This window comes from Cebus imitator, unplaced genomic scaffold, assembly GCF_001604975.1.
Source record: "Cebus imitator isolate Cc_AM_T3 unplaced genomic scaffold, Cebus_imitator-1.0 Scaffold72, whole genome shotgun sequence".
Classification (NCBI taxonomy): domain Eukaryota; kingdom Metazoa; phylum Chordata; class Mammalia; order Primates; family Cebidae; genus Cebus; species Cebus imitator.
In genome coordinates, this window is record NW_016107387.1 from 2,202,375 (window position 1) to 2,221,077 (window position 18,703).

An 18,703-nucleotide genomic window follows, 5' to 3' on the forward strand; every position below is an offset into this window, starting at 1 on the left:
TCTCGTGGTGGAGAAAAACCTCTACCACAAGACTAAAAATTACCAAGTAAACTTTACAAATATTAACTAGATATGAAAATTATCATCTTTCCTTATGCTTTACAAGAATAATTTTTACCACAGAAAGTTTAACAAACAGCACTTAGAAATCCTTTAAAGGAGACAGGGCCATTTAACCACACGCATTTACTAATAACGCTGGGAGTTACACAACAAAGTTCTTAGGCAGTAAAAATTAACCTCCACATGCAAATATAGAGAAAATGATAATGAGTTGTAACAGTTTCATATGAATAATTACAGGTAGCTTTATACATACTTTTAATCACCATTTCAAAATCGTATGGAGTCTAGGCATTCAATGCAAGAACATCCCTCTTCACTCACTAGCATCACCATACCACAATGTCCTCATTGACAAAGATAGGAAATAGTCCAGAACTGGATAAAGTGAATACTAGTATAGAAGCAGTGCACAGACAAGAATCCAGGTCCCCAAAATCCTAGACTGGGACTCTGTCCTTTAACTGCACTTTCTATACACTAAAAACAAAATGCAGGGCAGCATAAACCTGTGGAAGAAAACCTAAAAATGAGAAAACAGAGGGCTCTTTTGTCTATTCCTAAGCTAATAAAGCCCTCCTCCATATATTCCTAACCAAGCTGTACCAGGGATATATTCCTAACCAAGGTGTACAACAATTTCTTTGCACATTTCTAAGAGAATGCCAGAAAACATTAAGTACCCCACCTCCCACCTCTTATTCAAGAACAGCATAGAACACAGAGGTATTTGCAGGGACAATGCCCACTGCACTGGAGACAGAGGAAAGAATCATGTTCAGAAATTATAAAACATTAATAATGAAATTATAGTTTTAACATCAAAGCATGCAAACAACTTCTGTTCTCATAAAAAACAGTTCACAATATCACACCACGCCACTGTGTACAATACATAGTACATACTTACAAGGCAAGTTAGTATCAAAAAATACACAAGGTGGCATTTTGTCTTCCAAAGACTTCAAGGTATCTGTCAATGTTCTTGAAAGGGATGAAGGCAGTCAATTAAATTCTTGAGCCCATTTTACAGAAAAGAAGCCAGAGGCACAAAGAGATACAAAAGATGTATTTCATGTGACACGAGAATAAGCAGTTTTTTAAGGAATAGAAGTAGGTTCTCTCAGTTTCATTTTTGAGGAATTCCATAGATTCCAAATTTAACTTTGCTACTTAAAATGCATAGCTTGCTAGCTACAGTATTTTATAAGCAAATAAAATTTATTAACTGGCATCTATGTTATATACACAGATTTACCTACAACTTTTATATTAAATATCAATGCTCAGATAAACAAGGACTAAAATAAGAATGATAAATAGAAACAAAGTAACACTAGTTCTGTTAATGTTAAGCAAAGTTTCCCTTTCTCTCTCATTTTGCTATTTTCATAGCTTGTGGATTAATAATTTTACTTTTAAATCAACTTCAGCATGTTTGCTCAGAAATGATATTTTTAAAAAGTCAAAATAGCCCAGAGATGTGATGTGAATTTGTTCACAGCATGATTTGATAATTTTTGTAAATATTTTGACTACATTTATACCTTTAAAAAAGAAAAACTCTAAAACTGTGGCTGTGAAAATGCTAATTCAGGAAAGTATTTATAAAAGAATCTTAATAATCCTGTATATCTGAATTTAAAATAAACAAAGAGTTATTAATTAGAGAAAAGCAGGGAAGAAAAATCCAATAACCCTTTGGTTACGTATCAAATAACCCTTTGGTTGGGGGAAGATTTTCACCTACTAGTTAAAGTACTCACTATTAAAAGGTGTTAAAAAATGTATTCTTTTCTATTTTTACTAGTATGAATATATTGGCAAATGGAAATACACTAACACACATAAAATACATAAAAGGTATCCTCTTTATTAGTTTATTTTTTGTTTCATAAAACTAGTTGTGTGGTATGCTAAATATACAATTGTACAAATACTAATATTTCAACTAGAAAGCATATTACAGTAAAAACCTCAATAGTTATCATCAGTAACTGACTTTTGGGAGCCAGTGTCCAAAAACCCTACTGTAGCTACAGAAAGGATATATGGACTACATGATCTAAAGGCCTAACTGAAGTTTCAACATCTGACTGATACTTAATACTGAGGCAATCTCTGACAGAACTGTTATTAACCAACTGTAGAGAGTTCCCAGCACAGCTCTAGCCTTTCAGATCATCAGCGCTGGCAGTAAAATCTATTCATCTGTGAGTATTCTTTAATGTCACTTCTAGTACAAAACAGAACACCGAGCAGCTGAATGGCCTACTAGCCTAAAATAAAATTGATTGTGCTTTTCAACAGATCAACACCTCCCCACACTCTCCGAACATTTTGCTAAGTATCTGGCAGTGAGTAGAAAAGTAGCTGCTGGTATCGCATCTGAATTGTTTGAAATTGAGCAAGTACAGCTAACTCTTAATTATTCTAACGTTTTAGGGTTGAACTGTAACATTTATCACATGTGAGCAATTAATAAACTATTTCAAAAGGCCTAAAGGACCCCAAAAGGGGATTAACTACAAGCAGATGCCTACAAAAGCAGTAACTTCAAATTAGTGATTTTAATAACTCAATAAATAATTCAAGTAGAATATTTAGTGACAATCAATGATTCAAATAAGAGAACACTTAGAGACAAAAGCTACTACCAAGAAAGTTTTTCTAACGGGCCATCAAAACAATATCTACGGGAAAGACTTCTACATTTGAAACAAGTGAATCTAGGATCTTCTAATACTGAAGGAGCACACCTAAAAATTTAACATATCAAAAAGAACAAACTTCTCTTCCCTTCATAAAGCTGTGCTTAAGGGCACAGAAAAATGCAAGTACAAAGGTGACGCCAATTATATGACTTGAAATTCTTATAGTCACAATGTTCAGAAGTAACAGCCATTGATAAAAAAAAAAAACCCTGAATAGCAGGAAAATTTCATTTATTTATATAAATTTAAAAGTTATATAAGGCTGATGTTTACTTGAGCTCAGCAAACCTTTTTTCTCTGTCAGTACAGAGTAGAATGAAAACTACAGGAAACCATAACATACTTAAGAAAATCAACTCAAGAACATTAAGTTTTTTATTTTATTTTCATCTAAACATCAGAAGTCATCAAAATCATTCTTTTTTATTATGGGGTTACTGAGCTCTTTTTACTTAATACTACTTTATTAACTTAGCTTAAGTTATTACATGCCCCAAGACAAATTGTGTTTCTTGAAAAAAAATTCCACATCTCTTTTCCCAATAATAAAGTATTTTCAGATCATTTCAAGTTTCACTTTATTTGAAATATAACATAAAGAAAAAATGTTAAATTTAAAATCAAAAATTCAATTGAAATATAACAGAAAAAATTTAAAAATTAACATTTAAAACAAAACAAAAAAATTACTACTCTACATGTAAAAGTAGCTTTCTATAGTGAAGAAATTTATAAACTTGAAGTTAATTTTTTTTAATTGGTGTCCAAATCTGTATTCAAGGTTGAGTATAAACCCAATAGAAAACAGCAAGTAGATACAGGTCAGAAATGCCAACCTCACTCCAATTAAGAGTCACTAGAGACACAGGGGAAAAAGATTACATTCTCAGTTCTCTGGCTTTAAGACTATTAATATAATACACGGTTCCTGTCCAATTAAAAAATCCAAAGAGTATAATTTTTCTAAAACTATCAGTCCACCTCATGCCATTGGTTGGATCAGCCACAAGTTGAGTTGTTGGGAGTTCTGTATGGATTAGGCTGAAGTAATAGAAAGTTAACAAGTCTCATAGGACAAGCTAAAAATTTTCAGTTACAAATCCCTTGCCCTCTGCTCCACCTCATCACAAAACACAACAACATTCACTTAGTGAACAGCCCCAATCATACAAAAATGGCTCAAATCCCAAGTTGTTGAAAGGGTGTTTTCCTTCTTTTTGTACAACACGGTATCAGAAGTCATTGGTAGATTTAAATGTTGACAGCTTATAACATCAATTGATAAAAATCCTGAATAATATTTGGCCTCATGTGCAATGCCTCCATTTTTGACAGCTTGAATTTTAAGTATAAATAACCCTTTTACCAATACTGAAGAACTATGTAAATGTGGTGTTGTTCTAGATGTCCTCTAATTTTACACTGAGATCTCTAGCGGGGCCCTCTTTTCACAGTGACACAATTCTCCAGCCTTGTATCCAAACCCTATCAAATCCGTCTCTCACATATAATTTGTTCATCAGGGATGAATGACTAGCAATAAAACATCGGTAAGTATGAAAAACTTTCAAGCAGATTATGGCACATTGTTATAATGAAAAGGGATTAGAGGAACTAATAAAACTAAATTCACTTAAGGACTGGAGTGGAAGGGCAAAGAAAAAGAAGCAAGCAAGAGGATGGATAGAAACAGGAAGCATATACCTTCAAGGAAAACTAATTTACCCCTTCTTACTGAGATATTATGCCTTAATCGCATCATAATGGTAACTTTTTGTTTGTTTGTTTCCTTTCCTTTTCTAAATTTGTTTTCAGGGGTGGGAAGAGAGAGGGAGAAGGGGTAGTGGAAAAGAGCATGATGATGAAATGATCACTATTACGGGGGTAAGGTTAGGAAGACTCAAATGTGGTAGAGGAAGGCAGGCAGGCTGACAACGTAATGGCTAAGGGTGGAATTGTAGAGGAAGCAAAATAAAGGCTCACATTTTAAGTCCTAAGAAGCAGGTCACCAAATAGCATGGTGCCTAGGTGCTCAATAAATACCTGGCTGATTCTGATAGTGGTCCTTGGCAGTCACCTGGATTCAGAGTTAACCCTAACAGCTCCATGTTAGGGTGCTTAAAAATATCTCAAAGCACAAGGGCCTGCCTTGAAATGACCGTTCTGTAACTGCCTGTGTCCTGATGCGACAACTACTGATTTTCCCAGATCAACCCAGTTTTTCTTCCTATCAAGTCAAGCTATAGAAAGAAAGTTGTCAGAAAGAAAACAAATGCTGTCTCTTAAACAATGCGTGTAAGAGGCACTCTGGATTACCTGATCCAATTCCTGCTTGGAGAAAGGGAAAATAGGTCATTATTGGATGACAAGTCATATATGCACTTCATTAAAACAGAAGTTCCACAGAGGCCATTACAGGTGTCAGTTCCTAGGATCTGAACATTCTAGGCAAAAAGGATATGAGTCATCAGCAAACGTAAGGAATCAAGAACTCAGGAGTCCAGAAAACAACTTTAGAAAGCAGCGGTGCCATAGACACACTTAAAAGCAGCAATACAATCAAATAAACTTACAAAATGGCTATCAATTCTAACTGATGCTATTTTTGTTTTGTTTTGAAATGGAGACAATACATGAAGGAATGAGATGTGAGGAGCCTAAGAAATGGGAAAACTGATGTGAAAGGGCATGATCATCTATCCTGACGGATCTCTAAATTCTCACATGACAAATTCTTGTCAGGTGATTGTATGGCTCAGCTGAGGTGGTCCAGAGGGCAGTATAAAAAGACAGTAAGAGCACAACAGGAGACAAAGCTCCCTGCCACACAGGTACACATGTAGTTACTTAGAGAAGTTAGGAATAGGTAGAGGTGAGTATTCTAAAGTAAAATACAGGTGAGTTCCTGGATCAGAAAATACAGCACAGACACAATGAAACTCAGCAAGGTGATGAATTCAATCATCATTAAAGAAAATCAGTATAAGGCTATGGAGATTATTCCAGACACCAATTAAAACAAATTGACACAAGATAAAATAACACAAGCTACTGGTAATCTGGCCATTAGCAAGGCAAAGCATCATTTTTGACCAGCAACCAAAATCAGAATACCAGAAGGTATTTACTCTTCAGCAGTCTATGTGGAATCTGCTATAACTAAGTTAGCTAAAGGCCATACTTTAGTGCAGAGGGCTCATTCTGCTACATAAGCACCTACTGTCATCTAAGGTTACCAAAGAATCTGTATTCCATATTTCAAGTAATTGCCAATTGTCCTGTCAAATTAATATGATGGCTAAAAGCATGACACCCAAGACAAGACCCAAATGGAAAGCTCCCTATTATGACAGCTGCCTACCTTTTGTACCAGGTAAACATTAGTAAACATTTTATCATCCATGCAGAAATCCTAGAACTAGTATATGAGCAAACACAGCACATGGGACCTCTTCTCCACAGAAAATGAAGACTGATATAGCAGAGGTTCAGCATTAAAAATCAAAAGATGAAAAGAACAAAGATTATCTTAATTAATATAATCATATTTTGAAAATGTATCCAGTTTCTGTGATCTACAAACATCAATACTGCTATGCCATCAACATACCCTTCCTTGTTCATTAAGCAATCCTTGCTAAAGAGCCCTCTTAAGGCTACTGTCTACGAATAAAATGTGAAGGGGAGTCCACTGCTAGTCAATGATTGACACCAGATCAACTGAAGTCAGTGATGTAGAGGATAGGAGAGCAAGGATCACAGTCCTACAGAATCCCCACTATTCTGATCCCTACAAATATGCTGCTTTCCCAGCAGAAATGTCCAGAATTCAGTTGTAATACAAAGTTGGAAAATCCTAGAAACCACAGCAGCACATCAATATCCTATCACCTTCCTCTGGGCTGCAGGAAATCATGGGTAATCTTATTTTCCTAGTTTGCAGTAGGAGTTCCTCCTTATCAGCTAGAGTCTTCTAAAAAGATCATCGCACACACAAATGGCCATGATATCTCAGAAAGCCATCATCAATAAGGTCAAAGCAGATGGCGACATTAACCAAAACAAACAAGTAAAAGAAGCAAGCAAGTTATCTGGAATGCTGATCACAGATGTAAATCTTGCTTTCCTGTGAAAAAATAAGTGTCTGTTAAGTCAATTGTTTTAAATTATGAAAGCACATATGGTTTTCCACAGTTCTGCTACATTCCTGGAATGTGGAAGAAGAATGCTAATTAATAATTGCAAAAATCATCCAAGTCTTTTAAAATCAACTTAAACTCCCAGGTGTATCTTAGCCTCATTAATTAATTAATTAATTAATAGTAATATCCCATTCTTCTCACTGGGGATACTGAGATCCACTTAATTCCTTTTACATTACCTTCTGCTATGCATTATCAGAGCACTTGGGAGATCAGTTCCAAAAGCACATGTTACATTATGTCATGGGAAGCGCTGCCCTGAGGACAAAGTTAATGGAACAAATTTGACATGCCTCGGTACAAGTGGTATCACATCTCCTTCCTCTTTACTAATTACATCATCCACATTTAAAGAAACAATGTCAATCTTAGCACTGAAAATTTTAAGGGTCTGAAGACCATAAATGACAGATCATCACTTCAGTACTTATGACATAAAGTGAGATAACAGTAAAAATCTGATATAACAACAAATTTCAGAGGCACGGCCATAAAATGACAAAGAATGATAGAAAATATGCACGAAATATATCAAATACTGGTTCAAATGACAACCATGCAGAGCGAAGTTTGGTAAGACAGGTTTTTGGTTAGGCATGGTGGTTCACATTTGTTCCCAGCACTTTGGGAGGCTGAGGCGGGCAGATAACCTGAGGTCAGGAGTTCAAGACCAGCCTAGCCAAGATAGCGAAACCCTGCCTCTACTTATAACACAAAATTTAGCCGGGCGTGGTGATGCTTGCCTTTAGTCCCAGCTACCTGGGAGACTGAGGCAGGAGAATCACTTGAATCCAAGAAGCAGAGGTTGCAGTGAGCTGAGACAGTGTAGCGAGCTGAGACAGTGCCACTGCACTCCAGCCTGGGTGACGGAGTGAAACTGTGTCTTTTAAAAAAAAAAAAAAACAAAAAAAACAGATTTTTCCCCAAGTAACTATATAAGCTGGGATTTAGTCCAAAGTCAAAATTCATTTAGGTTAACCAAGTGACGGTAGAAGATTTCAGAAACCAGATCTCTAGAATGTTAAAAAATACATAATGCTTGACTAAAATTCACCTAGAGCAACCATTTCCAAACTGTCTTAATTGTGTACCCCTATTACTTCCTCAGATCTAGTGTGCCAAGGACTTCCAACACGGCTGTAGGCAGTCTCTACTTCCCACCCTCATATAACCCCAAACAATGCCAATTTTGGTTATTTCTTGGGTTTCACATACAATTCTGTTAGTGGAACAAACTCACAGTCTGAAAAACACTAACTTGGAGTGACTGCAAAACAAACACACATGAATACTGGGAGTTCCAACCCCATCCACATAAGGTACCTGAGTTCAAAATCAAGGCTGACTAGAGGATAGCCCTGCCATATCCCTGGAAAGTGCCCACTCCTGGAAATGCTCTGCTTACACTTTTCATATGAACATCACAGCTTTCAAGTAACATTAGGAAGCACAAAAGAACATGGCTCCGTCAATCACAGATGCCTTAATTAAGTCACATAATCTGACCAAACAACAGTGTATATTAGACTGTAGTCTCAATTCTAAACAAAAGAGCCTTGACATCTGCATCCCACAGGTGATCTGGATAATCAAATATGATCACTTTGGCCTGCTGGAAGTGAATAAAATGGCCTACCAAAGCACTCTATGCCATCAAAAAGGAACTTTCCCAATTTTAGGCCATCCCAGTATCATTCTAGTGCTTTCAGAACATGCATAACCAATGTTTAAACGCTAAAATGAACCTCCTCAAATCATTATTTATCATCATAATCTTCACTGAAATCATTCGGTAATCGAACTTTTGACAGAAGTGGCATGGTCTCTCCAGTGGCAGGAAAACAAGCCAAGCCATACTTTTCTGATACCTGACTTCCCATACTTGGCATACTATCTTACACCAGCGAGGCCTACCCAACCAGCAGATTAAAGTTTCATTCTGCTCAGCGAACAGCTGAGCTGTGGGCTGCTGATACTGTCAGCAGAGGGCTCTGTTCCTTCCTATCAAGCATCAGGATTAGGCTGTGTCTCAATTCCAGGTCAAGGACACTAAAGTCAAAATCCAAATATCAAGGAGAGGCATGAATGCAGGGATCACAATCAGGTTAACAGGGCAGGATCATCAAGATTCAAATCAATAAAATAGTTGTGCTGAAAGAGTAGAAATGAGGTTTAAAGAACAAGACAAGTTAGGCAGATCACCAACAGAAAGAAAATACTTGAAATTCTTGCATACCAGGTCACATTGCTAACTCAGTCTGGCCTATGCACCTATCCTCAAACAACAGATCTGTTTTTCCTAATTAACCCAGATAATTTCTCAAGCAGAAGACTGAAAAGTCATCGTAATGATCAACAATGACAAATTTGGCATGACACTTTCTTATTCCCACCTACCTGCACAATATTATTCAGTTCTTCTATGAGACGACAGCTTTACTATAGCATTAACCCTTCATACAACAATTTAGTGACAGGAACTTCATTCCCTTATATTCCCTCTCATTTTCACTCTTAATTTTCCATATTTCTTTGGTTTCTCACACATACTATACAAACATGAAAAGGGCATGCATACCTTCAAGAAGTCAATCTGGACATGAGTCTGATAGAAAACTGGGCAGGGAAGCTGGTACTCTAGGCGTGCAAGATTTTTTATACTGCACGCAGGGTCAGGTGGAGAACATACTGCCAAGTATTGGAGACTTACAGACAGTCATTCTTCCCTCTGTCAGCCATCTGAGCTTGTCAGTCCATGCTCTAAGCTGTGACATTTCATTTATTCTTTTTCTTTTCTCCTGTGTCCCTAAATTTTCTGTGGTATCATTGTGATTCTGATCAATGATGCTGGGAGTTTCTTCCAGATCTGAATTTCTCTAACCCTAGCTCAGAAACCTAATCCTAATTGCATCTTCAAACATTTGCTCTGAACTCTGGGCTTTACCCCACTACATTTAACCCTGCCAGAGAGCTGAGCAGACACCTACTTTACGTAGAGGATGATGACTATTCACGTCTAATGTTTTCATACAGTGGTTACCTCACCACTGTGCAAAATAGGACACTAAATAAATGTTATTGGTAAAGGATATTGATCACAGTCAAAAGTAAATACCCAGTAAATATTGAAGGTTGTCCTCCCTGAGCTTTAAGAAACCCCAGAGGCAACAATGGCTTTGCCCTAGGCAGCCCTCAGACTAGTCATTCAGGCACAAGTATACAAAATTACTCTCACTCACAGGAGACCAAGACCCATTCCTCAGGCATGGATTGCAATTAAAACTAAAGGGTAAAAAATGTTCTCATCTTAGGTCTCAACACAGAAACTCACTGACAGCTTGGGAGACTGTCCTCTAACCAAGGATTAAAAAATTGTTTTAAGTATAACTCTTACAATGTAACCTCACTAAATCTGATTATACTATAACTGATTTTTAGATTAAGTTTTTGTGGTTAATTATTTCTGGTTACTAAAAAGTCACCTTTTTCAAATACTTCTTATATGTGACAAAATAAATTTGGGGAAGGACTTCTTCAAAACTAAAAATGAGGAATAATGCAAAGAAAAAAAATCAAGCTAATATCACAGTTCGCTTTTCTATAATTATTGCAAATCAATCTTAAGGATTATTTCTAGATCTAATAAAGCAATCCTTCTTTATTCCCAAAATGCATATTAAGATGCTGGCACAGTACTGCTTCAACTGTGTTTCTCATTTCACCAACAGCAATGGAAAGCTTTCAGCCATGTGAACCACTGTCTCATGGTTCCTTTAACTACAAACTCTCAAATCAAACTTCTCTGTAATCATACACTGATTCTGTATATCTGTGCCTGTCAATCCGATCAATGTACCTAGGTAAGGAATGAACAAACTCTCTCAAGTGTGATCAAAGACTATGCTTCTTTGAAGAAACCGACAAGAAATACATTTTTTTAATTCAGAGATGGCATACATCAGTCACCAATTGGTGTCAAATGTGAATGCATATTAATGCAAAAACACCTTTACTTCCAGTATTAATAAAGTCATGGAATCCAAAGGTATTCCTCAGCTATACGTTCATTGATGTGCTGTACTGCCATCTTCTCCCATCCCCAACTGCTATGCTTGTTCAAGAATTCAAGATGGTAAACAAAGATAGATAGTACCATGTGGTAGGTACAGATATGACAGCAACCAGTTTGGAGGTCTCATGACTGCCTTGAAAGTTCTTCAAGTACAGTTGGGATTTTTAATAGCATCCCAACTGGAGCTGTAGCTATTGATAAGGTCAAATTATGAACGGTGGACAACAATTTCCTATTTTCATTCTTGAATTCCTTCAAAACTTGAGTATTATACAACTCAAAATGTTATCAAATTAATCACTGGGAAAAACTTTTAAATGTCAAAATGAAGTACCTTCTTTACCTTAATGAACTTTTTAACAATGGCTAAAATCAATCCATATTACTAAAACAGTTTATAATGTTCATCAACAAAGTTGAAGCACATATAACACAAACAGAAAAAAGCAGGAAATAATTTTTTAAAACTACTTTCCCTAATAACTGAAAGAAAAGTTTACAACTTTAACTATAGAGGAAACCTTTCCCTTAAGATCTAGCCAACTAAAACTGGATGTCACACACAGATAGCACATAAAGACAATACAACACTAATCCAGGGGTCTAAATAAATGACTCTTTCCACTTACACTGCAATGGCACAAAATAGGAATACAGAAATCATTTCACATTCCAAGAGAACATTTTATGTTAACATATAATGAAGAGTTCTTAACCTGCGTGTCTTTAGAGGTCTATGGTTTATATGTAAAATGTTGTGTATATATACATCTGCCTATGAAAAGTCTACAGTTCTCACCGCATTAAAAAATACAACCAAAAACAATGTTAAGAACCCATAGAGAGAATCATAAAGCTTTTCCCACCACTGATTCAACATTACTTTCATATGACCCAGCAAAAAGAAAAGCTCAACAATGAAGAAGACTAAAATAGTTACAGTAAGTTTGGCTCACAACAAACTTCTATACAGATAGTACTTTATTTTAATATGATAGAAATTCATTCTCAAATGTCAAGAAAAAACTAAGGACTCTCATCAAGCTACTCTGACAAACTCTCAAAACAGGACACTAATAGGAAGATGGTTAGCTTAAACTATATGTAAACCCATTCTCAATTCCTGTAAACTGAAACATTATTTGTTCCCATAGGAATTTTAAGCTCAGTGAGGGTGTGGCCATAGCTAGCTTTTTTTTCCTTTGTTTTTATAAGTTGTTCCCCCTTTTGCTGATTTTCCTGAAATAGCTTACACACAACAAAGATTTATTAAACATCTAAACAAACAAATGAATAAATTACAATTACATGAAACCACTAGGAATCAGACGGAAACCACCAGTTCATAACAGGTACCAGCGTAAGCTTGCCAGATATTATCTATGGATCAAATCTCCATTTCTGGCAATTTTTTTTAATGAATATATTAAGTGGCATGACACTCACAATAAGGACAAAATGTGACAACATTATCACAAGGTATGCATTTCAGTACAATAAAACCAGGGAACAGGGCAGTACTGAGTAGAGACGAAATAAACAAACAGAAGCCGAGCCGGTCAGGACCGAGTAAGGTTGAGGTTAGTGGCAACAGCATGTGCGTGGTTTCCAAGAAACCTTCAGTAAGACTGCTGTTAGCCCTAGCCCCGCACCTTGCCCAACCCAGTGTGCTGCCTCTTCTTCCAGCTCCCGCCTGGCTCAGTGCAGCACTGCCCTGCTCCCAGGGATGCAGCCGCCCAGCCTGAACTCACCTTGGTAGTAGAAGGGCCTGAAGTTTAAAACATGTTAATGCATCATGCCAAAAATGCAATAAACATGCACACTTCATACACTCATGTTTCCAAAGAGATAATGTGCCACCAATAAGACAACCTCTCCACAAAACACCCTCAAAGGAGTTGGAGAAACAATTTTTTAAACACCCACATTTACCACAAAAGTAGGAACAGAACAATAGTGGTATTACTGCACCATGAAATTTCACCTAATGGATTAAAGTACCAAAAATAATCATGGCATCACCTACTTTAACTGCCATTATTTGCCCACTTGGTTTGTGGACCATTTTGTTGACAGAACCATAAGCTCCTCGTCCAATTTCTCCAAGGTCTTTCAAGTCCTCTGCAGTGAAATCCCAGTGTTGTTCAGGGGAGATCTTCAGTTTTCCTGATGACTCAATGCTGTGTGTTCTCAGTCTCTCTCTGTTAAAATATTGGGAAGCAATTTTTCCACATTTTAAATAGGTTTTAACTTTTTTCTTTTAGTACTGATTAATGTGTGGGAAAAATGTCTTCTAAATTACTAAAATAGTCTGACCTCCAGGTTTTTGAAGTTTTTCGTTTGTGTCATCCTGGTTTTTTACACACTAGATTGAGAATGATCTAGACTTAGGGAGTCAACAGATAGACCTTCAATGGGATTCATAAAAACAAATTCCCAAGAAGATTTTTAAAAATTCGCATTTATTGGTTAAACTAATTCTGCAGATCAGTTTTTATTTTTAAATATAAGATCTTATTTAAACTTGGTCAAACAGCATTATCAAGTGAGAATCCCAAGAGCTGCAAACCTCCCTGCAAAAAAGCTCTTATTGTATCTTACCCAACATTCATTATTCCAGTGCCTCAATCTTCAGTTACTACAACTATTCCCAAAGTTTGCTGGACCTTACAATCACCTGGGGGAGGTTTTAAACATCTCAATGCCAGGTATCATCCCATAACAATTAAATCTGAATTATCCAGGGACAGAAGTCTGAAAACAGTATTTTTAAAGAACCCCAGATGATTCCAATAATGTTTGGATAGTGCCTTAGTATACTGTCCTGTTCTTTATACCATGCTGAGGTGGGGGAACAGTTAAGTGAATAGCCAGCTGGCTCTAAGAGGAAAACTGCCATGTGCTATTCAAAATTAAAATTTTCAGCCCTTGTTCAATAAAGCAATGGGATGAAAAATGAGTGGCTCGCAGACAAAAGAGTTCACTCATTACATATTTCCATTAAATAAAAAATCATCTCCAAAATCTCAACCTGGAGATCAAAGTATTAGCTTCTAACCATGCTTTGTAAAATAGTAAATCCAATGAAAAATGTAAAATCAATCTGTTTCTCACTCTTGCTCTCTCTCAATCTCACACACACCAAACCCAAATGTGTAGGAACAAACTCTATCAACCATACACTTAATGAAAAAAAATTCATTAAATATTAACTATATTTTTCAGTTTCATACTAAATGATCAGTATCTCTTTTAAATTCTGATCCCATGATACAAACAAGGAAAGTTACGTGCTTGGTCATTTATTTTTCTTATTCCAAAATTCAGGAATGTTTTCTCCAATTAGTAGAATGGTTTTCTGCAGCAACTTTTAAGGTTCCCAGAAAACTTAGCATTTTAAAATCCACCCCTACCCAGAGAATAATCATAGGTACTAATATTAAGGTCCAAAGTTAGACTTCAAAGATTCATACTTTCAGTCTAAATAACAATTTACTAAATCAGTGTTACAAACAGCAGACTTTCAAATCATACTAGGTCATAACTCCAGCTTTCATTCGTACAAGTGCTTTTCAGTGCAAAATCCTTTCACCCATATTATTCGATACTCTAGCACCCAGAGTCACAAGAAGCCCAGAAATCAGTGGCATAAGTGACCATTTAGGTGAGGATGAAGCCAGAACTGATCTTTTCAGATGGAAATCGGAAATCAGATCTAGGCAAAAATAGAAAGCTTTTCTTGGTCATCATTTTCATGAAGTAGACAGAGTAAGCCTGAAAAAAAATCTAACGTGAAGAAAAGTTCCATGTATAATGGTTATTGTTCTATAATCTTTGGCAAATAAATACCACCTCAATGGCACAGTTTAATCACTGGTGAAACATACAGTACCAACCTACCACTGAGGGAAGCTGAAAAAAAAAGTTAAAGTTACTTATAAATCAAAAGCAAAACTTTGAAGTGTTCACTAATTTAAGGGCTGTGGCACACAGGCTCCAGGAAGTCCTCATGATCCCCATCTTCTTAAAGTTCATATTTTTGTGTAAGCACTTTTCTCTGAGTGTGAATGGGACCTGTGACTTGCTTCTCACCAAGTGAATATGGTAAACATGAGATAATATGACTCTCATGACTACATTGCTATATAATACTTATTGCTAGCATGCTTGAGTACTGAAATGAAAGATATTTCATTACTATATAGAAATTACAGAATGAAAATAGTTACAATATCATCTCTATTAAAGATCAAATTTTAGTATTATGGAATATCTCTACTAATAGCTTAGCTCACTATAGCTTTTTGTATAGTTTCTGGATAAAGTCCTTTTTTACTTTTTAAAAATGAATAGGTTGAAAGCTAAGTGACACAGGGTATCTATTTGGGCTAATATCCAAAAATTGAATAAGGTGTCAGATGCAAAATTCTGTAAATATATTAAAAGCAACTGAACTATACACGTTAAATGTGTAAATTGCAGAATATGTGAATTATATCTCAGTATAACTGTTAAAAGAGCAGAATGTGATTCCTACCCAGAGTTCCAAGTTTCTCATTTAGAAAGAAAAGGTGCTGTAAAAACCACAGAAGAACATGCCACAGTTACAGCATCACCAAGGCATGTTCATACAGTCGTCTTTATACTGGGCCAGCAGTCTTTCCAGTAAAACTGAGTCCATTTCACAGCAATTGCTTTAATAGTTGCTACAACCACAGAAGTCAGTACTTCCACAGAAGGACTACACACAGATACAGCGCTGGACTGACTAGATCCATGAACTGGACCAGAACCTTACCATTAAACTCTGTAGTCAATCAATTTCTGTCCTAAACTACGTAAGAGGCCTAGGAAAGAAAGAACATAAACAGCAGAAAACACACCCAATGAGAAGACTGGTGAAAAATAAAAACCAATAAAGATGCAAAGTTGCCCTTATTTGTTGATATATATTTGCCTGCAATTATACTCTTAAAGAAAAAAAAAAAGTTCCCTGACTTTTCCTTCGGATATCACTTTCTTGAGAATGGGGATTATATTTTATCAAAAATAACTCCTAATATAATTGCATTGTTCATACCACAAAGGATAAGTGCTTGAGGGGATGGATACCCAATTTTCCACAATGTGATTATTATGCATTGCATGCCTATATCAAAACATCTCATGTACTCCATAAACATATATACCTACGTAACCCAAAAAATAATTCCTAAATACCCCTCATCTTTCCCTTCCTAATTTTCTGTGCATTAATTTATACAGATCACCCTTACCTGCCTCCAGTGAACACTCCATAAGCTTCTAACCCCAAGGTCCTCATTACCAACCTGGGAAACTCAGCCAACAGCCACTGTGGCAGTAACTATTAGCTGTTACCCAACAACCAATCTCCTCTTCATTCTCCCTAACAGAATCCTCTTTTATTTGAGGCAGCAATACACCCACCTAAAAGGCTACATTTCCCAACTTCTATAAACTGAACTGTGTTCCCTCTCAAAATCCACATGTTAAGGCCCTAACCCCAAATGTGACTGTACTGAAGACAGGGCCTATAAGAAGATAACAAAGGTTCAGTGAAGGTTAATGAAGGGTGGGCTCTAATCCAAAGGGACTAGTATCCTTATAAGAAGAGAGACTACAGGGCTCACTCTCTTCTTATATGCACAAGACATCATTTGAGCTCACAGTGAGAGATGGCCACCTGTAAACCAAGGGAGGAAGCCTCAGGTTAAAACCTACCTTGTCAGCACCTTAATCTTGGACTCTCTAGCCTCTGGAATTGTGGGAAATAAATTATGTTGTTTAAGCTACCTAGTGTGTGGTATTTTGCAGCCCGATCTAAGTTACCAACATTCCTTGCAGTTAGAGGTGGAAAACAGAAACACAGGTTCTATTTTCTATTAAAAAGAGCTAACTCGCTGGGCGCAGTGGCTCATGCCTGTAATCCCAGCACTTTGGGAGGCCGAGGCGGTGGGTCACAAGGTCAGGGGTTCGAGACCAGCCTGGCCAAGATGTTGAAACCTTGTCTCTACTAAAAATACAAAAATTAGCTTGGCGCGGTGGCATGTGCCTGTAATCCCAACTACTCAGGAGGCTGAGGCAGGAGAACTGCTTGAACCTGGGAAGTGGAGGTTGCAGTGAGCAGAGATCGTACCATTGCACCCCAGCCTGGGTGACAGAGTGAGACTCTGTCTCAAAAAAAAAAAAAAAATTTTTTTTTAATATAAAAAAAGAGCTAACTCACTTGAAAAAAAAGACTTTCTTTTCCTCCAATCTCCTTCTTGTTGCCTGGAATGTAGATAATGACTAGAGCTCCTGTCATCCGCAATGCCCTGCAGAATTGAAGTAATGTCTTGAGAATGATGGAGCAGAAAGTAACATTAAATCCAAAAACGATGAAGCCATTACACCAACCCTAGTCTTCCTATCTCCAGACTTATCTATGGAAAAGGGAAATAAATTATCTGGTTTAAGCTACTATTTGATCCTATCCTTGCTGTTGTTTAGATGCAAACAAACTTACTTTTAATTAATACGGCCTAGCATTATTTTATTTCCCACTAATTCTCAAAGGAGGTAATGCCCGGACACCTCCATCAGCAGCAGCAGTTTGGTTATGACAATCACTGGGAAGTGCAATTAGCATTTAGTGGCTGGGGACCAATGATGCTGTCTTCAAATTCACAGAGCAGTTCCAGACAACAGGCCAAAAGTATTTCCTTAAATAGAATCCTTAGCTCTACGACTATACTTTCAGGGGGTCATTTCTATAGTTTATTACTAGAGAAGTTTCTCTGAATGTGAAGGGCATCTAAGATGTTCCCGTTCCTCTGTGAATTTTAACCTGAACTCACTCCTGAAGCTTGATACCCTGGTTGAAAACAATTCGCCAAGCATCCTGCCTCAGAATGACTTTCCTATCATCCTTCATGTGTCACTCCAAGGTTTCTTCATGAATCATTCCAAGTTTTCTAGTCCATATCACAGTACCCTGCAAAAAACACCACATGAATAAAGCAATACAATTTGATTAACATACACACACAAAAATACACACACACACACACACACACACACACACACACACACACACACACACACACACAAAAATACTTAACTCTGGTATCCCTGATTTCAGAGGCTTACTATTCCACATCTAATAATTCTTGGTTCCCAGAGACCCAGCAGTTCCATATTCTAGAGAAAACACACACACACCCAGAAAAACTGCCACAGATGTTACAGACATTCAAAATAAGTGAAATATGAATGGTCCCAAATTTCGCAAAACATTCAAGATTATAGATAGTTAACATGGGGCATGAATTCATATAATACAGGCCTTATTAAAAGTACAATGTACATAAATTATATTTTGATACCAGATTTATCTTGTTAGAAAAAATTCAGTAATTTGTATGCTGTCAAATCAGTAACTGCCTTCACATTCTTGTCTTTTGCTGTCATGCAGTATCATTTATATTCACAACTGCATGCAAAAGGGATTTTACTCTACCACTGCGTTTTCAGGTCCCTAGCTATGTCTTTTCCTCATCTGTCACCCTTTTCTATAATCTTGTTGCCTATCCATCCAATCTGTTCTCTCCTCGAGATTTTCCGATCCATTTTTATAAATGGCATGACTTCTT

At 36.7% G+C, this 18,703-nt stretch overlaps 1 protein-coding gene and 1 pseudogene across 3 annotated transcripts in view; one reads left to right on the forward strand and one right to left on the reverse strand.

Annotated features, from left to right (window-relative positions):
- Positions 1-18,703, reverse strand: part of MAP2K4 (mitogen-activated protein kinase kinase 4) — a 125,409-nt gene that overhangs the window by 50,999 nt on the left and 55,707 nt on the right. For all 3 annotated transcript variants that reach the window (XM_017531394.2, XM_017531393.2, XM_037739575.1), the window contains one exon: positions 13,078-13,252. In XM_017531394.2, coding sequence (XP_017386883.1) covers positions 13,078-13,252 — 175 coding nt within the window. The remainder of the gene's footprint in view (positions 1-13,077; positions 13,253-18,703) is intronic.
- On the forward strand, positions 17,796-17,871 carry LOC119471768 (annotated as a pseudogene).